At 39.4% G+C, this 13339-nt stretch overlaps 1 protein-coding gene across 1 annotated transcript in view; it reads left to right on the top strand.

Annotated features, from left to right (window-relative positions):
• The window catches only part of LOC123759259 (glutamate receptor ionotropic, delta-1-like), a 63265-nt gene extending 53235 nt beyond the window's left edge, over positions 1-10030 (top strand). Inside the window, exon 5 of the mRNA XM_069334776.1 lies at positions 9844-10030. Coding sequence (XP_069190877.1) covers positions 9844-10030 — 187 coding nt within the window. The remainder of the gene's footprint in view (positions 1-9843) is intronic.
• Positions 10031-13339: the final 3309 nt, after the last annotated feature.

The raw sequence follows: 13339 nt of genomic DNA, 5'->3' as shown, positions 1-13339 counted from the left end.
GCTCACACTCGCGGTGTTCTGAATGTGTTAATGGTGAATGTATATAGTGTGTGACAGTGTATAGTGTGTAAAAAGATTGTATATATACATAAATTAGCACGACACATGGTAAATATATGCAACATATGTGTACACAAGTGTCATGCACATAACACAGTGTCCTCGGACAGTACGGATATTTTACTGCCAAAATATAGTGTACGTGTTCATTATACATAGGATTAGCACGTAAAAACAAATAAAATGTATTTGGAACAGTGCGCCAAAAATTAGCAAAAATATATTTGCGGCAATTCGTACGCTCTTCTCCGGGCGCCCTACTGGCCCCCAGAGCGTACGTCACAGGCGAATGGGGAATGATGAAGTCATGTGCCAACTTACGGACCCCATAGCAGCCAAAGTAAATGCAGTTTCGAAAATATTTTGACATACCCATACTGAGAGAAGGGTTTTTGACACTTTAAAAAAAGAAAAGAATTTTTTCAAGAGAATTTATTTCCTGCGCACTGGGGGGGGGGGGGTCATATTTGGAGGAGGCGCAGTTAAAGGGTTAAAGAAGTGGCCATTGCCACAGGTAGAATTAACCTCTGTACTGCAAGGAGTTAGATTTGCTCATTATCTGACCAAAACTTTAAGTAACCTCCACTTTGAACAAACCATGGGATGGTCATATAATGAGGTAGTACTGCAGTGGGTAAGAAATAACATTAGCAGTATTCCTTATGTGAGTATCTGCATTATGGAAATACGAGTTTTGTCAGCAGTGTACAAACTGAAATATGTACCTACTAAAGAGAATCCAGGTGACTACCTCTCCAGAGGCCAGATTTTATGGCAATTAGCCAAAGTAGAGATGTGGTTCAATGTACCTCAGTGGCTAGTCAGTGACCAGTGGCCTAAACAAGAGCCACAAGTCATTGTGACCAATGTCACTGCCCCCACTGAGATACCAGAACCACCTCGAACTTTGTTGATTTATCGTAATCGGTACTCTGAACTTAGCAAACTATTAGTTGTCACACAAAAGGTGTTTTATTTCCATGAAGAAAATAAGAATCAAATATCAATTCCATAGTCCCCTACAGTACTTGGTCAAAAGAGCCCAAACCGAAACGTTCAGGATGAATTTTGAAAACCTCTCTAAGAAACTTGAAAATGATCTCGGTTGGTGGATTGACCTAGATAGTTATTGCATATTTAGTTAGGGGGGGCATCACTTAGAGCACGCCAAAATAGACCTGGAGAAAAATTAAAAGTTTCTTCCCCTTAACCACATAGTATGCAAGCCAATATTTTTACACAAACACGGCACTTTACATGGTGGAATGCTAGTATTATATGTTGTTGGTGTGGTGTCCCTTCCAGACAACCAACCAAAATCTGTAGATTGCTTGTATTTTGACCGGGAGATCACCCTGTACACTTCTTGATCTTGGAGAGGGGTTCAGCATCACACACTTATAGGGTGCGGCTCTTACACTGGCCTTGTTGTCCTGTGCACACACTCGCCTTGAGCCGCCGTGACTCCCTACTTTCTCCTTGGTTGTTATGATCTCCTCAACCCCTTTTCTGAATTATTATTCTGTACTACCCTGTCCACAGCTGTGGTTCTCTCTCTCTCTCTCTTTTCTACTTTCTGGGAAGCCTCACTAGGACAAGGGCAAACACCTGTTAATTAGAAACATTTAATAATAATGCAGAACATATACAACACACTCACATACAATACATAGGAATATTAACCTCTACAATTTATGATACTACTAGCAGTACCCGGCCACCCGTTGCTGGGGCTTAGTAACGCATGTGCGTTGCTGAGCCTCAACAACCTTCCCTGTCTCGCACTCCACCCCACCATTCCCTCTTTCTTCCCACCATGACCCACTCCCCTGTCCCTTTGTCCTCCCAACCATTCTGCATTCTCCCATCCTCTCGTTCGCACCATCCCAAAGTTCATCGTCCTCTCGTCCTTCCCCACCATTACCCCCTCCCTTGTCCCCTTGTAATCCCCACCATCTCTCACTTCCGTCCCCTCGTCATCCTCACCATTCCCCACTCCCTTGCCTGATGCCTTCCCAAGTGGTCTGATGTTCTCATCAGAAAATTGGAAACATCAAGTGATCTGATGTTCCCATCAATGAAGTATATGAAAAACAGTTAAAAAATGAAATGAAAATATGAAAAAATTAAAAAATAAACTATACTCACGAAATGAATGGTATGGTAAACAACACAGCTGAATTCCAATGCAATTCACACAAAATAATTAAATAAAAATGAAAATAAATCAAAATCTATGAAAATTCAATTTATCAGTGCATTCAGGAATATTGAAATGGAATTGTAACATATATATAGTGTAGCATTGTGTGTTGCTCTTACATGCAACAGATGGCGCTGTTTGTCAAGCAAAGCATAGTTTTACCTGTCACAGGTGTGGCATCTATACTTATACATACGAAATGAACGGTAAGGTAAACAACACAGCTCAATTCCAACACAATGTCACACAAAATAATTCAATAAAAAATAAAATAAATCGAAATCTATGAAAAAAATGTATCAATGCAATCAGAAACATTGAAATGGAATTCGTGGCATATTTAGTATAGCGTGAATGTTGCTATTATATGCAACAGATGGCGCTGTTTTTCAAAAACGAATGTTTTTACCTGTCAGAGGGGTGGCATCTATATAGTAGGTATATAAAAAGACGCGCCTATTCGAATGCAACGTTGTATCAAATATTCAAAGCTATCAGTAATGAGGTTTCGAAGATTTCCCTCACATGAAAAACACAGTTATTCAGAAAAAGCATGCTTTTTTACTGTCATGAACGGGACATCTATATAGTGTGCATATAAAAATCTGGCCGGATGCCTGTGAAGCATTGTGTGAAAATTTCAAAGCAATCGGTGAAGAACTTTCGGAGATTAGCGATTTTGAACAAATGATCATTTCCATTTTTATTTATATAGATAACCTGGTTGCAGTTCAATTCCATCATGGCTCTATCCGCCATCTATATCAAGTGGAAGCTCAACTCCTGGCTCGCCACTTATTTAATCAACCTCACCAAGTGGATTAAATCTCGTAATGCAATATGGCACAATCAGCCCTAGAATGTATATAAATATTTATATAGGCTACCTTGTGGTTACGTTGAGGTGCTTCTAGGGCTTAGCGTCTCCACAGATGTTTTACTGCGAAAATATAGTGTACGTGTTCATTATACATAGGATTAGCACGTAAAAACAAATAAAATGTATTTGGAACTGTGCGCAAAAAATGAACAAAAATGTATTCGTGGCAACTCCCACGCCCTGCTCCGGGCGCCCTACTGGCCCCCGGAGTGTATGTCACAGGCGAACAGGGAATGATGAAGTCATGCGCCAACTTACGGACTCCATAGCAGCAAAAGTAAGTACAATTTTGAAAATATTTTGACATACCCATACGGAGGGAAGGGTTTTTGACAGTTAAAAAAAAATCAAGAGACTTTATTTCCTGCGCAAAGGAGGGGGGGGGGAGGTGTCATATTTGGAGGAGGCGCAGTTAAAGGGTTAAAGAAGCGGTCATTGCCACAGGTAGAATTAACCTCTGTACTGTAAGGAGTTAGATTTGCTCATTATCTGACCAAAACTTTAAGTAACCTCCACTTTGAAGAAACCATGGGATGGTCTCTCTCTCTCTCTCTTTTCTACTCTATTTGAAGCCTCACTAGGACAAGGGCAAACACCTGTTAATTAGAAACATTTAATAAAAATGCAGAACATATACAACACACTCATATACAATACATAAGAATATTAACCTCTGCAATTTTTGATACTATAACCTGGTTGCAGTGCAATACCATCATGGCTCTATCTGCCATCTATATCAAGTGGAAGCCCAACTCCTGGTTCGCCACATATTTAATCAACCTCACCAAGTGGATTAAATCTCGTAACGCAATATGGCACAATCAGCCCTAGAATGTTTATAAATATTTTTATAGGTTACCTTGAGGTTACCTTGAGGTGCTTCCGGAGCTTAGCGTTCCCGCGGCCCGGTCGTCGACCAGTCCTCCTGGTTGCTGGACTGATCAACCAGGCTGTTGGACACGGCTGCTCGCAGCCTGGTTGATCAGGTAACCTTTGGAGGTGTTTGTCAAGTTCTCTCTTGAACACTGTGAGGGGTCTGCCAGTTATGCCTCTTATGTGTAGTGGAAGCGTCTTGAACAGTCTCGGGCCTCTGATGTTGATAGAGTTCTCTGAGTACCTGTTGCACCTCTGCTTTTCAACGGGGGTATTCTGCACATCCTGCCATGCCTTTTGGTCTCATGTGATGTTATTTCTGTATGCAGGTTTGTGACCAGCCCCTCAATTATTTTCCATGAATGTATTTTCCACGTATTATGTATCTCTCCCGCCTGCGCTCAAGGGAATACAGATTTAGGCTCTTTAGTCGGTCCCAGTAGTTTAGATGTTTTACTGAGTGGATTCTAGCAGTAAAGGATCTCTGCACGCTGTCCAGGTCAGCAATTTCTCCAGCTTTGAAAGGGGCTGTCATTGTGCAGCAGTACTCCACTCTGGAGAGCACAAGCGTTTTGAAAAGTATCATCATCGGTACAGCATCTCTAGTGTGAAAAGTTCTTGTTATCCAACCTGTCATTTTTCTTGCGGTTGTGACGGCTACTTTGTTGTGTTCTTTAAAGGTAAGGTCTTCCGACATGAGTACACCCAGATCCTTTACATTCCTTTTCGTTCTATGTTATGATTTGCCTGAGTTTTGTACGTGGTTTCCGTTTTTATATTTTCATTTTTTTCCGTAGCGCATGAGCTGGAACTTATCTTCGTTAATCACCATATTATTTTCTGCAGCCCATAGACAGACCTGATCTACATCTGATTGGAGGTTTGCCGTGTCCTCTATGTTTCCTACTCTCATGAAGATCCTAGTGTCATCTGCAAAGGATGATACAGTGCTATAGGTTGTGTTCTTGTCTATGTCCGATATGAGGATGAGAAAAAGTACTGAAGCAAGCACAGTACCCTGGGGGACTGAGCTCCTCACGGTTCATGGGCTGGATTTTATTTTGTTGACTATTACACATTGGGTTCTGTTGGCCAGGAAATTGTAGATCCATCTGCCTATTTTTCCAGTAATTCCCTTTGAACGCATTTTGTGTGCAATAACAACATGGTCACATTTATCAAAGGCTTTTGCGAAATCTGTGTAAATTACATCAGCGTTTTGTTTGTCTTCCATAGCATCTAATGCCATATCATAGTGGTCCAGCAACTGCAACAGGCAAGAGCGCCCTGTTCTGAAACCATGTTGTCCGGGGTTATGGAGATGCTGTGATTTCATGTATATTGTGATCTTACTTCTTAGCACTCTCTCAAAATTTTTTATGATGTGCGATGTTAGTTCTATCGGTCTGTAATTTTTGCCTCTGCCTTATTTCCTCCTTTATGGAGTCGTGCTATCTCTGCTGTTTTTAGTATGTCAGGGATAACGCCAGTATCTAGGCTTTGTCGCCACAGAATGTGAAGGGCCTGCGATAATGTTTTTTTACTGTTCTTGATGGATATGGAGTTCCAAGAATCCGGGCCTGGTTCATAGTGCATAGGCATACTGTTTATAGCTTCTTCAAAATCCAGTGGGGATAGGGTGACGTCTGATATATGATTTGATGTTGGTATCATAACCAAGAAAAATTCATGTGGGTTATCAATCTTTTGTGTGTTTAGTGGCTCGCTGAAAACAGAGTCGTACTGCTTCCTCAGTAACTCGCTCATTTCTTTGTTGTCATCAGTGAAAGTTCCATCTTCCTTTCGCAGGGGCCCAATACTAGATGTGGTTTTTTATCTTGATTTTGCATAGGAGAAAAAATATTTCGGATTTTTCTCTATTTCACTGATTGCCTTTTGCTCTCTTTGCCTCCCCTGGGTTTTGTATGATTCTTGTAGCTTGAGTTCAATTGTTCTTATTTCTCTACCTAACCTTCTTCACCGTTCTTGAGGGGCCATGGTACCAGGATTTAAAAAATTGTTGTATGGTATTCATAATTTATTATCCTGATACATGTGAAAGGTGCTGCACCTAGGCCAAGTTTCAGCATCTCAGCCTAAATAGAGACAGAGAAAAAAAAAAAAAAAGACGAATTTTTCAACCATGTTCAATTGATTTCACAGCCCACAATTGTGAACCAAAATCATTTATACGACGCTCAGCTATGACCTTACTATATAATAAAGATTTGCATGTCACATCATTATCCCAGATGTATTTAGTGCAATAATACAGATTTTATAAAAGTTTCCCTAAAACGTATGCAACAAAATGAAGTGTATCATTATTTATAAAATCAATAAATCTACGTAGATAAGAATAATGACATGCGTTTATAGAGGCGTAAACTCTACATATAATGTGCAAGTTTCATGTAAATTGAATAATAAATAAAGGCTGTGCAACGAGATCTAGTTGTAAAAGTTGGAGTTGCGTAGCGCGCTCGACAAAGTTTACTCAACCTGCGGTCACTCGTGACTGGTGATTTACGCATTGCGGCCAGCTGGTATGGAGAGCTCGCATGCATCTAGCTGTCAATGCTTTTCTCTTGTTCGTTTGGTAAGTCATATTGCAGTACAAATAGCTAAAAATAGCAAAAATAGCATGTTCTGGGAGATATTGTGTGAGCGCGTCAGCATACATCCTCTCTCCATGAGAGACACGCAGTCACTGACTGCACCACCCTCGTGTCAGACAATAGAGTGTTGCCATTTGTGTGAGTTTATATTCATTTTATGCATAACATGTTATTTTCAACGCTATTACGAAAAATAAGACATCTACAACGTAAGATACAATACCCCGCGGCGTACTCACGGCGCGAGGACCAGATTCACGAAAGTTGCAGCGGGAAATTTGACTCTAATTACGTTATTTTTCAAGATATCATTAAACGGTTTGGACCACAGAGTTGCCAGAACGTTGTAGTATTTTTCGTAATTTTTCGTAAATATTCCATCGGATTTTCGTTTACCATGGCCCCTTGAGATAGGATGCGACTTTCAAGTTGTTCCGCGATTCGTTTTCTTCGCCTATAGAGAGAACGACGTTCCGTTCCAATCTGCATCTCTTCCTCATTTTTCTTAGGGGTATGCGGTTTAAGCATATTTCTAGTGCTACTGAGCTTATTTTTTCAAGGCACTGGTTCAGGCTTGCATTTTCTAGCGGTTCTTCCTAGTTTATTTCTGTGAAGTCCTGGTTTATTTGCTCCCAGTTTATCTGTTTATTATTCAACTTGAATTTGCTGAAATCTCCTCCACCGGGAATCTGGACTGGTTTTGAAGGTCTATTCCCCATGCTTGTAAGAACTTCAATTAAGTTGTGATCTGAGTAACAGGTATTTGTAATCACTATGTTCCTGATCAATTCATCATTATTAGTGAAATGAGGTCCGGCGTGTTCTCCTTCCTAGTTGATTCTACTATTTGCTGGTTTAAGACAAACCTGTCACACGTCTGTAGCAGGTCATTTGCATGTGCCTGTTCATTTAGGCTACTTCTTGGTATTCTTTCTGATATTACTGTATTAGCCAGGTGCTTCCATTTCAGGTGCCGTAGGTTGAAGTTTCTTCCAAGCTCATGGTGGGAGAGGATGTGCTGCTCCTTTCCTCAGCTGGTTCCCTCATCTTTATTCTCTTTTTAGGCTTTCTGTCTTAATAAAATATGCCTAATATATCAATAGACACTTGCTACGGTCGCTGGGCACACGACCAACTACAGGCAATCACTGTTAACTGGTTAAAAATGGCTTGCCACAGAATTTGACTCGCTCGCTGATGCTTCTGACCGATCGGTTGACACCGGGCGCCCTAGGCTGCCCACAAAATATCAATCAAAGACTGCTCTACAACTCTTCCTGCAGTCCACGACTTGAGATCAGACGTCTCCAAACTTATTCCACAATCGAGACGTCTGTCCACTTCCTTCTTCTTGAAGGTATATCAAACAGGGGTTCTTCTCTAACAGGGGCTCAACGGAGTGCGACCTCCCCTTACGGTTTCTGCAGCTCAAGTGAGGTCAAGACCCTCTGAAACGAGCCTCACACCTCCAGCAAATTCTCTACATCTCACGACAAGTCATTTATTTATATTCTTCTTCACTCCCCATACTTTTAAACTATTCGTTTAATTTAATCAAGTGTTTAAAATATATATATTTCCAGTCTATATTTCTTTGACCTCTCAGTTAGGTCAGGTCTGACAGAATAACTCTCAAGAGGTAAACTCGTTTCTCCTGCAGTCTGAGGAGATACCACACTAAATACCCTCGCCGACCTAAGACAACAGTCCTGGCTTCCTCAAGGTCGCCAGACTGTAACGTCCATAATAAAATTCTGTGTAATCTGCCGAAGGTATGACACTTGGGTGTGTCCTTATCCAGGACATCCATAACTCCATCAGGAGCGAGATGTCCACCTTCATCCTTTTGAGACCACTGATGTTGACTACACATGAGCTCTAACACTAACAGGCACCAAGGACAAGGTTTTTATTGAAGGCGTTCATCTACGTGTTCACCTGTGCCACAAGAAGTGGAGTAAATGTAGAAGTGACTCCCGACATGAGTGCTGAGGCATTCATACAGGCTTTCCGCAGGTTTGTTGTCTGTCGTAACTTGTGAACCGGATAACACTTAGCAGGATAAATTATTAAAATACAGTCCACTTGGCAAAATAAAGTCTACTTTGCAAAATAAAGTCCACCTTTCAAAATAAAGTCCACTTTTAAGTTCTAGTCCATTCTTAATTAATACTATGAAATTAAAGTAAACTAATAATTAAATAATTTAAAGTACGTAAATCAAATAAAATCCTGCTGGGAAAATTCCCCCAAAGATTACTGCCCACCCAGTTAACTCCTATCTCTCTAGCATATAGACTATTGACCACCCAGTTTAACTCCTTTTTCTCTAACACCTAAAAAAAAAAAATTCTCGAAAGTCGCAGCCACTGAGTAGGATCAACTTCCAGATGAAGAGAAATGGAATATTTGAGTCTCCATGTACACAGAGGGGGAAGGGGGTGTTGGTTAAACCCCCTTATAGCTTTAGTTCTGCTCCTCCTCCAACAGTGCCTAAAGGAGTCCAAGTGGTGGTGGGAGTGCGCTGGTAAAGGAGAAACCAGCGGAGTCCCACCAGAGCGAAAAGATAGCTGCCATGGAGGACATTAACATGTGTTACGTCTATACTGAGGTTAACAATGTAAGACCTCTTTACATAAGGTGGTCTACATTAGGTACAATGCATAAAAAAATATTTATTTGTGTCTGGGAAAAGGCAGCCTGTGTATATATATATCCATGTTAGAGGTTATACCGAGGTTTTCCCTAAAGTCAAATTAATGACTCGTCAGGATGCAACCTCACCACAAGTTGACCACAATCTGACTAAGTCCTGGATACCTACTTACTGCTAGATGAATAAAGGCATTAGGTGATAGTAAATGCACCCAAATGTTTTCATCTCAACTGAGATTCAACCCAGAAATCTCGATTGTGAGTCGAGAACGAACCCGACTGTACTACCGAGACCCTTTCTTCATAAGGTTGTCATCATTATGTTGATTACTTAAGGTTTCTTATATAAGGTTGTTATATGAAATTGTTTACTTAATGTTGTCTGCATGAGGTTGGCTACACATAATTGTTTATATGGGTTGTCTTTATAATGTATTTTTACATAAGGTTGTCTCCACAATGTGACCTGCATAACGTTGACTAAATAAGATTTTCAGCATATGCTGTGCTAATATAGGCCTTATAACTAATAATTCTGGACTGTGGAGCAGGAAGGGTGCGCCGTTCTACTCTCGATTCAGTCAGCTAATGCTGCAGATGGAAGCAGCTGGCATCACAAGCTTCTGGATTGATAATGTCGTAGAGCAGCGCATCCGGGAGAACAGGGAGGCTGCACCTCTCATCTCCCCGCCGCTCCTCCAACACTCTACGGTGAGCGCTGTAGTAAAGTCTCCATAGTTAATACTTGTCGAGGTGTTGTGTATATGTCTCTAGAAAATTTTCTAGAAAATTGTGGAAAATTTTCCACCAAAATTATACCATAACATGTCTTAGTAACGGTCCATGAAAGTACATGGACCAGGTATGGCTATTTATAGAAGAAGCCAAGCTCTCTCGAGACAGTGTGATTGTCAAGTCAGCATATCTCGACCATTTTGTGATCTACATCCCCAGGAATGCCTCCATAAATGAATCCGTTTCAGGATGCATCTAATAGCTATATACATATGATGGAAATACTCCAAAATAAATGCATTTATTTAATAAATAATTTTTAACCAAATACGTTTGGTTAATGATTGTATAAATGGATCATTAAAACAGGCAGGGCAGTGATACTCGCCTGGGGTGGATCGCATTAGTGTCCAGGCACTGGCACTTTAGTAAACAACACTGCCACCTAAACAACATTCAACGATGTTCAAGCTGCTTTATTTGCAGCCGTTTAACATCCATGGACCTGAATGGTGGTGACAACTGCACATAAAATGAGTATAATAAACAGGGCACTATGTTTAATGTGAAATAAAGGTGTGTCCTAAATAAACTGTGAGTGGAGTGTGAACAACGCCTGAAGCCAGAAGCCAATGGAGTCAAGCCCCACTTCAACATAGTAGTGAGCAACACTACAAACGGGCCAAGTCTTCGTACTATAAGGCTAATCTCCATACCTGCATCTTATGAAAATATGGGAGGTTGATGGTGTAGTAACAATTTAAATTGTATCCAAATCTTTGTGCCACTAACCCCAATATATTGAAGGTGCAGGTATAATCATGAGCTTACGAGCTCACCTTAGTAAGTAAATTACCTCCCACTAAAATAAAAATATACTAACTAGGTTAGTCAATATCTAACAAATATTTGATATATTGTAATTACTTAAAGATAAATTAAAGTATACATTTGCAATAGATAAATTCATAACACTAAAGGATTAAATAGTCTTGTCATTGTTTATAACATTTATATATGCAAGATACCAGGGGCCGGATTCAGGAAGGTACTTACGAAGGTTTTTCCTCTTAGCTAAGAGCGTTTTCCGTCTTAGCGCCTTCGTGGCGGCTACGTCCGTATTCAATTAACTACCCTAAGTGGAAAAATCTTCGTAAGTTCATTCCGGGATTTAAGTGTGGTTTCGACCACTTGTAGCTTTACGTAAACTGGATATAAGTCATTTTTTCTCTACTACATAACACTGGGATCGATTTATGATATTGGAACATGACCAAAATATTATAGCTAGTGAATCTAGTGGAGAGGAGTCCTTTGTGTTAGTTATATATGCATTCTCTGCTTGAAACTTGAAGTAAATATGTGTTTGATGATAGTAGAATTGGTTTTATAATAGCAAGATATTATACCAGTAGTTATTAAGTAAATAAACACTGGTGAACATGAAATATGAGAGAAGGTAATGAGCCCTGCCTGATGGGATCATTTACTATCACCAAATGCCCCTGTTCACCTAGTAGTAAGGGTGTACCTTAGCTATACATACCCATTTCTAATTTATTTAGTTTGGTTTTATTTTGAAATTAAATCTGGGTGAGACATAAAATAAAAATATGCTGCACAAATGATGTTAGGTAAGGAAAAGGGTAAAAATGTCAAAAACTTTATTCATTGAATTCTTAAAGCTATAATTATGACTATATAGACTACTAAAAAAGAGAGAGGGAAGTAGGGGTCCAAGACCTCTTCCTGTTATACAATTTGGGTGTGGAACAAGTAATTATCAAAAGAAGGCACCATGCCGGGAAGGCTATGTAGCAGTAAGGCAGTGAGGTGAGGCAGCTACTTATTTGAGAAATGCTTATTTTATTTACCTTATTAGCTGAGGCAACTTATTTTATTTGAGGAATACTCAGCTGATTCCTCTACATTTAGCATGGAACAAATTTGTGTCCAAGACCTCTTCCTGTTACACAATTTGGCTGTGTGTAACCAAACTAGAAGTGCTCTACAAATCAAGGGACCCAGAATGTGGAATGACCTCCCGAATCATGTCAAAGGCCTCCTCTCTCAACCAGTTTAAGAGTTAAACCAAGTACTGCCTAATTAACTCCATGTAACCTAACTTACCTCCTAAATGTCAACCATGTCTTGCTATTTTTTAAACAACGCTGTTCACCAACATGTGCAATTGCTGATTTATGCTATGTTAACCCCCTTTTTGTATTTTTTATTCCTTCTTTCAACACAATTTATACCTAATCTCGATTGCTATTAAGTTTTAGTCTGTGTTTTTTTCCCCCCACACCTTGCCCGAAATGCTATGAGTATTAGTGGCTTTAGGTATTGTATGTACTAGCTCTGCCTATAAATCCAACATTATGTTTGTAAATCAACTGTATGTACTTTTCCTGAATAAAATGTATTTATTATTTATTTTTTAATCAGTAAGTATTAAAAGAAGGCACCAAGCTGGGAAGGCTATGTATCACCATTGTGTGTAACAATAAACCAAATTTTTTTTAACAAGTAATGCACCTGTATGGGAAAACAAATCCTGTCAGCTGTAAAAATATTGATGCAGTTATTTAAATGAAAAATATAATGAAAGAAATATTACTGGTTTATTTTTATCCTATCTTTTTGTACTGTACAGTATATCCAAGGAAGTGAAAAATTAAGACATAATGCACAATTTAATGATTGATTAGCATGGATTAGCAGTTCAAAAGAAATATGACTTGTATTACATATCAACATGAGATCTTAATGATCCATGGTCAACATGATTTAATAAGGATAATACAGTACTGTATTTGTAATAATACAAACTATAATTTAAAATCTTTATTACTGATTTTTTTTATTAAGAAGATTAGGTATACACAGCAATGTGCTGCTACCCTATTCTATATGGAATATTACACAGTGTAGATAAAAAACTAGCTATAAGTTTATCTAATACTCCCATCTCACAGGATGGTTAGACATACTGTACATGGAATCAATTTAGAAAATACCAGCCTCAATACAAAAAACAAATCAACTCTGACTAAACAACTTTAAGCAATTTTCACAAGAGGTAAGCACTGAATCATGGAAACATTATATTATAATTACTCTTACCAGTTTCTACAAAACTCCTCTCAAACAATGTATTTTTAAACATGTTTAGGTATACACAGCAATGTGCTGCTTCCCTATTCTGTATAAAGGACCACACAGTGTAGATCAAAAACCAGCTACAAGCTCACCCAACATCCTCACCTCACAGGATGGCCAGTCATACATGGAATTAGGAGAGAACAAAAT

This window comes from Procambarus clarkii, chromosome 32, assembly GCF_040958095.1.
Source record: "Procambarus clarkii isolate CNS0578487 chromosome 32, FALCON_Pclarkii_2.0, whole genome shotgun sequence".
NCBI classification, from domain to species: domain Eukaryota; kingdom Metazoa; phylum Arthropoda; class Malacostraca; order Decapoda; family Cambaridae; genus Procambarus; species Procambarus clarkii.
The sequence above is the reverse complement of the archived record's forward strand: the minus strand, read 5'-3'. Positions and strand labels throughout refer to the sequence as shown.